The 8,009-nt window shown below is 57.2% G+C and overlaps 1 protein-coding gene across 1 annotated transcript; it reads right to left on the bottom strand.

Annotated features, from left to right (window-relative positions):
- Positions 1-4,293: 4,293 nt before the first annotated feature.
- On the bottom strand, positions 4,294-8,006 carry TRIM35 (tripartite motif containing 35; the record flags this gene model as incomplete). The annotated part of the gene is made up of 6 exons (XM_010010098.1): positions 4,294-4,859; positions 5,184-5,305; positions 5,759-5,781; positions 5,927-6,157; positions 6,582-6,677; positions 7,629-8,006. Coding segments are annotated over 6 exons (1,416 nt in total), but the record flags the coding sequence as incomplete, so codon positions are not given.
- Between the last annotated feature and the right edge of the window lie 3 nt (positions 8,007-8,009).

Raw genomic sequence — 8,009 nt, 5'->3', positions numbered from 1 at the left:
GACATCACCCCCCCCGCCCCCATGACATCACCTCCCCGGCCCGCCATTGGCGCAGCCGCGCCGCCGCCGCTGATTGGCCCACGGGCTCTACGAACCGGGTACCAGCCCGGTGACATCACACCCAGCTGCTATTTTCGGGATGGGCCTGGGAATAATAATGGAAAACATATTAAAAAGGGGGAAAAAAAAGGGATAAAAGGGAAAGGAGGTGTGTGTGGGGAGATGGATTTAGACCCAAAAAAGAGGTTTTGCGGGAGTTCTTTGGGGAGTGTTGGGTTGAAAGGAGTGTGGGCGCAATGGAATGTGACGTTTGGTGCTCTGCTAGAGCAGGACAAAGCTGGAGAGTGGCAAAGTGACAAAGAAGGGGACATGGAAGGTTTAATAGGCCCTAATGGCATCCCTCACCTCACACCCATGGGGTGTCATCTCCATGACGGGGAGCAACAGGGTGCCCCTCCATCTTCCCAGGGCCAGAATGTGGCGTGACCCATTCCCAGCCCCAGCGGCACATAAGGACTCACTGTCCTCCTCCTACAAACTGGGTAACAGGAGCTCGGAGAGGCCGAGTCCCAAATCCTGAAGCTATTTCAGTGTGATGCTACTGTGGATGCTGGGGCGAGAGGGGGTCCCTGGGGAGACCCAGCAGAGGTCTGACACCTCTTTAGGGCTGTGCCTTTCCCTTAAACTGACTCTCCTTCCCCCAGATCTGCTTCACCCTGGCCTATTTATCATCGACGTCTGTGTCTGATGGTGACCACAACCCCGGCACCCCCTGGGAACCATGCAGATATATTTAGGCACCGGTCTCCTCTGTTATGCAATGAGGATCAGGGCAATGTGGGGAGGTGGTTCTCCCTGGAAAACAAATGTAGGATGGCTTTGCAAAGCCCATGGCTGCAGGACATGAGGAAGGACAGGGTGACCCAGCTGGAAACGGGGGTGACATCACACGTGCTACACTGCGGCTCAGCCATGGGTTATCCGTAACATCCTGCATAAACTCAACATCCTCCTCTCTGCCCAGGTGATGAGGGACCTCTGCACCAGAGCCCCCCGGCTCAGCAGAACTCAGGTGCCCATGCAGGTGTGGGTGCCATGGATGGGATGCCTGTGGGACATGTGGGGAGCTGCAGCCCTGAGACAGACAAGCCAAGGGGAGGAAAGAGTCAAGAGGTAGCGGGCAACTGAGGGACAAACAGGCATTTGGGGACCCATGTGGCTGCAGGATGGTCCCTGCCATGGCTGGCACTGGGGTGTATGGCTCCCCACCGGTGGGGGGGGCACTGGAGATGTTGGAAGCTCTGGGGGGTCCCCTGGCTCCACAGGACCAGCACGTGGGGGGATGGAGCTGGGCTTCAGCCTCTGGAGACCTTGTGTAAGGCTGTGGCTCTGGGGACACTTGATGGGCACCATTCCTGAGGGCTGTCACCCTCTGCCCTCCCAACCATCCTGCTGCCCCAGGGAACTGCTTTTCCCTGGCGGTGTGTTCTGGTGTCAGTGAGACAAGGCACAGAAAAAGGAGACCAAGGAGATTTGGGGCTACCCAGGGCAGTGGGGACTGTGGGCTGCCATGGGCCACCTCTTTCCCATCCAAGCCTTCTCTGAGTTTGGGACCATCTCCAGGATAGGAGGTGGCAGGAGGAGAGGCTGGCCATGGAGCCAGGCTGGTTTTGGGGAGGAAAGAGCCCTGGCATTAAGAGGAGGCCACAGGGGAACCACGGGGTGAAAGGTTTACTTATTCCCATGGCTGCAGCCTTCTGACTTAGGGAAACTTGCTCGGCATCCCAGTGCCAGCATGGGTGGAGCGGATAGGAGAGACAGGGAAAAACAGGCTGTGCTCCATCTGGATGGCCATGCAGGAAGGTCCGGGTGTCCCAGGATAATACCACTATGCCCAGAGCAGGCATGCCAAGGAGACCCTGAGGATGGGGCGAGTGTATTCAGCGTTTTCCCCCACCCTCTCCCATCCTTCAGCTGTGCTCAGGGGGCTGCAGGGCCGGAGGTGGGCTCTGCAGCCCCCTCGCTCCATTCCTCTCCCAGGACATCTCCAACCTTCGCTCCTTCAAGGTTCAGCGTCCACAGATCCTCCAGTGAGAAGACCCGCAGGTTTGAGCTTCCCTTATCCCAGAGGATTCGTGGTCCTGGAAAGACATGGAGCATCCCGGTCACCACAGGTTCAGCCCCATCCGCCTCCCCCAGCACTCAGCACCCGGCACAGGATCTGTCCCCAGGATCCCATATCCAGGGCTGGGCCACCCCAGGAAACCTCCTTTTGGTGGGGTCCCCCCTCACTTTTGCTCCCCACCCCTCCGGGATGCACCAGCCCCAGCGCTGGGTACCCGCGGCGAGGGAAGGAGCCGGGAGGGGGGGGGAAAGGGCGGGCAAAAGTGCAGTTCTCCTTCGGATTGGTCAGAAATGACATCATCGCGGGCCTGTGAGCCAATGGGAGAGCTGCCTGTTGCTCTGAAATATCATCCGGTCCTAAAAACGCTGGGAGGGGAGATCAGTACAGCCTTATGGAGGGGTCTATACAGCAACCCCAGCCCTCCCCTGCTTAGATTCACTGCCCCTTCCCCACCCGCATACCAGGGAGCCCCACGCACATCCGTGAACCCACCCCACTTGCAGGGGCGATGGGATGGATGGGGATGGGGATGAGGATGGGGATCCTGGGCAGCCAGAGGGCTCCCACCCTCAGCATGAGCAGCCAAAAATGAGGCTAAACCAATAAAAATCATTATAATCATAATAAATGAAATCGGGTGTGCCAGCAAATGCTCAGTTCCACGGAGGCATCACCCATTTCTCTGCCTCTGTGGGATAAAATCAAGCCCAGGGGAAGATGCAGGTACCATTTGTTACACTAAAAACTGCAGAGTCTTCAGCAGCCAACCAGTTCATTCATTCATATCTGTTCCTGCAAACCAATTTTTCACCAAATGATTCAGAAAATATCAAAATGCTTCTGTTTCGCTGCCCGAAGTGATGCCTCATTTCACCTTTTATTGCTGTTTTCACTCCGGGCACCTGCTCTGGCACTTGCAGCCACAGGAGGGAAATGTTTCCTTAGGGCCTGACAAAGAGAAATGCCTTCTCCTGCTCCAGCCCCATCAGCCCAGAGAGCTCAATCGGCTTTTCTTGTTCCTAAGTAACACCTTTCTAGTGCCTAAACTGGCTGCAGGATGCCCAAATTTCCGGACACTGCCAGTTCATCAGGGTATGATGAGCAGCATTAGGGTATGGAGCAGGGCGGGAGATGGGATGCCTGTGCTCAGTTTCCTCCTTTCCCAGTATCCAGGGATATTCAGTTGGGAACAAATAACATCAGCTGAGGTAAGGAAAGTGGAGGAGCCCCTGGGTGGCCCCCGCACTGCACGCCTCCAACTCTCCCTGTTGTTTTCCCACCCCCAGCTCTTGTTCCTAAGGAGCATCCTATGCAAATGGTGAGAAACCATGGAAACCACCCATTAATATCAGCATCCTGACAGTGAGGTCCTGGTGCCAGGCAGTGAGGGTAGCTCAGTCCCCCAAGCACCCTCCCTTTCCCCAGGGCCTCAACCTTCAAATCCCAAGGGCTCACCAGGCTGGAGGAAAAAGCCTTTTGGGCACAAATAATATCAGGCCATACCCAGAAGGGGGTTGTAGAGGCTGTTTTATGTCTCCCCCCACCCCATGTCTGAGCCTTCTCCACCTCCAAACCCCAAATGCACATCATCACCCAGCTCTGGGAACTGGGGATTTATGGAAAAGCCCCTCAAGGGGTGTAAAGCCATGGGGATAAGGGTTGGAGGGGAAGGATTCTTACTCTCAAGGATGTTCCCACTAATAGTTTTCCTTGAAGAGGGGAAACACAAGCTTGTGCCCAAGACTAGCCAAGCTGTGTGGGATTTCCCCCTCCCTCCAGTGCTGGGGCATGGGCCACTGTCCCCTGCTTTACCCACAGCAAGGAGACATGGAGCCCTGCATGCTGTAGCACTTGTATGAACTTCAGGAGCCCCCAGATGGTTTAATTTCCTATTTACAGACCCTTGGGAGAGAGATACCTTCTCCCCAAAGACTTCCCAGCTTTGATCCAGGAGGGAGAGGGGCAGGAAAGGAACAAAAGTGATTTGGACACAGAGAGATGCAAAAGAAAAGCAAAATGTTTATTAATGAGAAAAAAAATAAAGACAGTACATCCATACATTCTTTTTTCCCTGTTCTGTTGTGGTTTTTTTTCCTGAGGAAAGCTAAAAAAGCACCAGAAGAACCCCAAATATAGGTAGAGGCAGTGGTGGCAGGAGATGGGGGCCACTAGACGGGCACATCCTCATGGACACGGACCCGGAGGGGGCAGATGCGGAGCGCATTGGGCATTGTGCCCACCGGTCTACCCCCAATGTAGAAGTAGGGGAAGACGGTGCCACCGAACTTCTCATGGAAGGTGTAGATGTGGGTCTTGTGGTCAGCATCATAGAAGGAGAGCTCCCCCTCGTCACAGTCCAGCTCCACGCGGATCCGTCTCACGTTGCCCAGCGCTGTCTCTGACCGCGCCATGTTGGAGGCTCGGCACAGCTCGCTGTCCTTCCCGGACAGGCAGTAGATGTACCAGAAGCCGGAGCGAGCATCGTGATGGAAGGTCCAGTGGTTGCCACTGCGCAGCCGGGCCACCCCCACCCGCCAGTTCTTGATGGCGCCCAGGTCCACCTCCCATGTGTGGAAGCCGGTGGAGAAACCACAGGAGCCCAGGATGCAGGGGGCTGAGGTGAAGCGCTCGGGGTTCTCCACCAGTAGCTTGTAGCCCCCGTTGGTGACGCTGGTGAGGTCCTCGGACACTGAGAGCCAGCCCGCTGCCGAGTTGGGGTTGAAGCTAAAGGGGACTGTGGTGGGGATGTTTGTTAGAAGCCCAGCTTGCTGCAGTGATGAGGTTATGGGGGGGGGACCACAACCCTGAATGCACCCATCCACCTATCCATCCACCCACCCATCCCTAACCCAGCTCACCATGGAGAAATGCACCTTTTGGGGTGCAAGTGCCCCAGAGCACCCTTTATGCTCTCCAACCCCCTTCCCCAGGCCCACTAGCAATGGTCATGGCTGCTCCATGCTCCTCTCTCCAGCACCCACTGCCCCTTGGGCTGTCCTATACAAAGGCTGCTTTAGTCCTGGGATGACCACCCTTTGAAGGGGATGCAGCACCTCACCTACGGTGATGATGTCCAGCATCTTCTTCCACACATTGTACTGCAGTGAGCCCAGGTACTTGGCAACATCAAGAAGCATCCCTGACTGCACAGGCTCCGGCTCTTCAGCTGTGCAGGCAATCCTAGGGCAGGGGCAGAGGATGGACATGGGTCAGGGATGGAGGAAGGGACTGGGCTGGGTCTCCTGCATTTTAGCTGTAGCTTCCCCACCAGCAACCCCACATTTCCCAGACCTTGCTCTCACTGCAGGAGGGTCCCAGCACCAAATCCTCCCCACATCAGGGTTCTAATGCTTTCCCCAAGACCTGCAAAGCTGCTTTGTTTCTACACACATGCACCCCGTCCTCCTGGAGGCATCTAGGGATGCTGCCGGGCCTCGGGGACCCCCCAGCACCTTCTTGTGCTGGAGCACCCATACCTGAGTGTGGGTGCATCCATTCCCATACTCATGGCTACAGGGACTTGCCTGGGGCAGAAACCTTGCAGAGAACCCCAAGGAGGGGATATGGGGGCTCAACCACCCAACCACCCTGTGTCACCAGGCAGGGGACACAGCAAGGACCAGGACGACTTACCTGCGCTTGCGGTTCTTGTGGGTCTGAAAGAGAAGGAAACACCAGGCATCAGACCCTGACTTGTAAGGGCTCACAGGGGCTTGCACACACCCAAAGGATCACCCAGTGCCCTGCTCACACCCCGGCAGAGGTGCCACAGTGTAGGGCAGCACCCCGGCAGGACTTTACCATGAGGAAGGTGTAGTCATCCTCCTTGAGGTCCACCTGGAGCTGGCGGGCTTCGTTGACCAGGGCCCGGCTCTCGTCTGCCAGCTGTTTCATCTTGCCCTCAAGGGTGCTGCGCTTGTGCCTTGCCTCCTCCTGCAGCTGGGCCAGCAGCGCCTTCTCCTCCTCCCGCAGGAACTCGTGCAGCTTCTCAAACTCCTTCCTGATCTGCTCCTCCAGCCGCACCGCTTCCAACTGCCCAGTGCAGGGATGTTAGCCCCTCCATTTGGAGCCCCTCGCTCCCCTAGGCTCACACCAGCCTCCCCATAAACACTGCCCCAGAGTCCTCCAATCAGCTCCAGCACTCTGGGACTCACTGGGCTCCAACTGGGACCACACTGCCCTCCCAAAATCCCCAAATCCCTACAGACACAGCAGACACAGCCCCATCACCCTGTTCCTCCTCAAGTCCCCATCCAAGTCATTCCTCCCCCATCATCGCCTTCCTTACTCAGGGATGGAGCATCCCAGGATAGGTGCAGCGTTCCATACCAGAGCCACCTGTCCTCCTGCCCAGGGTGTGTGCATGCACGTGTGTGCATTTGCACACGTATGCATGTGCTTGCACACATGTGCCTGGATCAGGCCCACTGCCTCCCTGCTCACAGTGACCACGCACCTGGTTGTGCTTTGAGATGGACTCATAGGAGCGATGCACAGCCCCGAAATCCTTTGCCTTATCCCGCAGGGAAGTCTCCATGTTCTTCAGCTTGGCCTGTGGGAAGGAGACATATTCAGGACCCTCACAAGCCTGCACCCAGGGTTTCCAGTGCAGAAAGACAAGAGCCCCAAGCCCAGTAGGATGAGGTGAAGCAGGATCCTGATCCATCCACACTTTTCCCTCCTGCAACTGAGGTCAGCTCTGCACAGGGCCATGCAAACACACCGCTGCTGCGAGGCAGAGAGGCTTTGCTCTGTGACGAATCCTATCTGCTGTTTTTAAGCACTTCTACTTAATGCACTATCAAGTCCCTGCCTGCCCTGGTGCTGCAGGCAGCCCGCCAAGCCTTGCAAAGCAGCAGCCCCACGTCTGCCCCGCCACATTTGAAATCTGGCTCGTCCCTGTGGGCTGAGTCAGGGCAGCAGTGGCTGCTTTCCCAGCCAGGAAACACATGGATCCTGGCATGATGCCTGGCTGCTGGCCGGAGCCCATCTTTTCCTCCTCCTCCTCCCCCCCATGCAGCTATGGCCCGTCCTGCCCCGCGGGGCTCAGGGCTGCCTCCCCATCCCACACCCCTCCCTGGCTGGGGGAATTGTGCAACCCCCATGCCAAACATGCTCCTAACCCCAAGGCACTGCTGCAATAACCAGCTGCTGCAACAACCAGCGTGGCTGGATCCAGCCCAGCCCAGCGGAGGAAATGCAGGGACCTGGCTGCTCTCCAAATCCCTAAAGCATCGCCCAACTCCCCTTTCCCGTGGGGCAAAGCACTGGGTAATTACTGTGCAGGGAGCGCGTTGGGGGCACTACCGTGGCACACACTCTTGCAGCGTGGCAGCTCCGTCTCTCATCCCAGCACACTGGAGAGTACGATCACACTTTGGCATGAGTTAAAGCCATGCGGTGGCAAGTTGGTGCCCTTGTGTGTGCAGGCTGGACCCCTCCAGATGCTGGCATGCCTCCTCCCCACCATCCATCTGCCCTCTATTCCTAGAGCATTCCTCACCCTGAAATCCTCTGCCACCTCCTGCACCGGCCGCATCTTGTGCCCTTCGTGCTGCTTGGAACTCTGGCAGACGAAGCATGCCAGCTCCTTATCCTCCAGGCAGAAGAGTTTGGCTTCTTCATGATGCACGGGACAGAGGGCGGCCGCCCGGCCCTGCCGCTGCCCTTCATCCTTGAGGATCATCTCCACCAGGTTGTTGAGTGTGTGGTTGACGCGCAGGTCGTCGAAGGAGGAGGGCTCCTTGCAGACGGGGCAGACGTGGCGCTGGTGCTCCCAGGAACGGCTCACGCAGCCCTTGCAGAAGTTGTGGCCGCAGCAAAGTGTCACGGCTTCCCGGAAAGGCTCATAGCAGATGGGGCACAGCAGTTCCTCCTTGAAGGT

This window comes from Nestor notabilis, unplaced genomic scaffold, assembly GCF_000696875.1.
Source record: "Nestor notabilis isolate BGI_N333 unplaced genomic scaffold, ASM69687v1 scaffold27202, whole genome shotgun sequence".
Classification (NCBI taxonomy): Eukaryota; Metazoa; Chordata; class Aves; order Psittaciformes; family Psittacidae; genus Nestor; species Nestor notabilis.
This window is presented reverse-complemented; position numbering and strand designations above follow the sequence as displayed.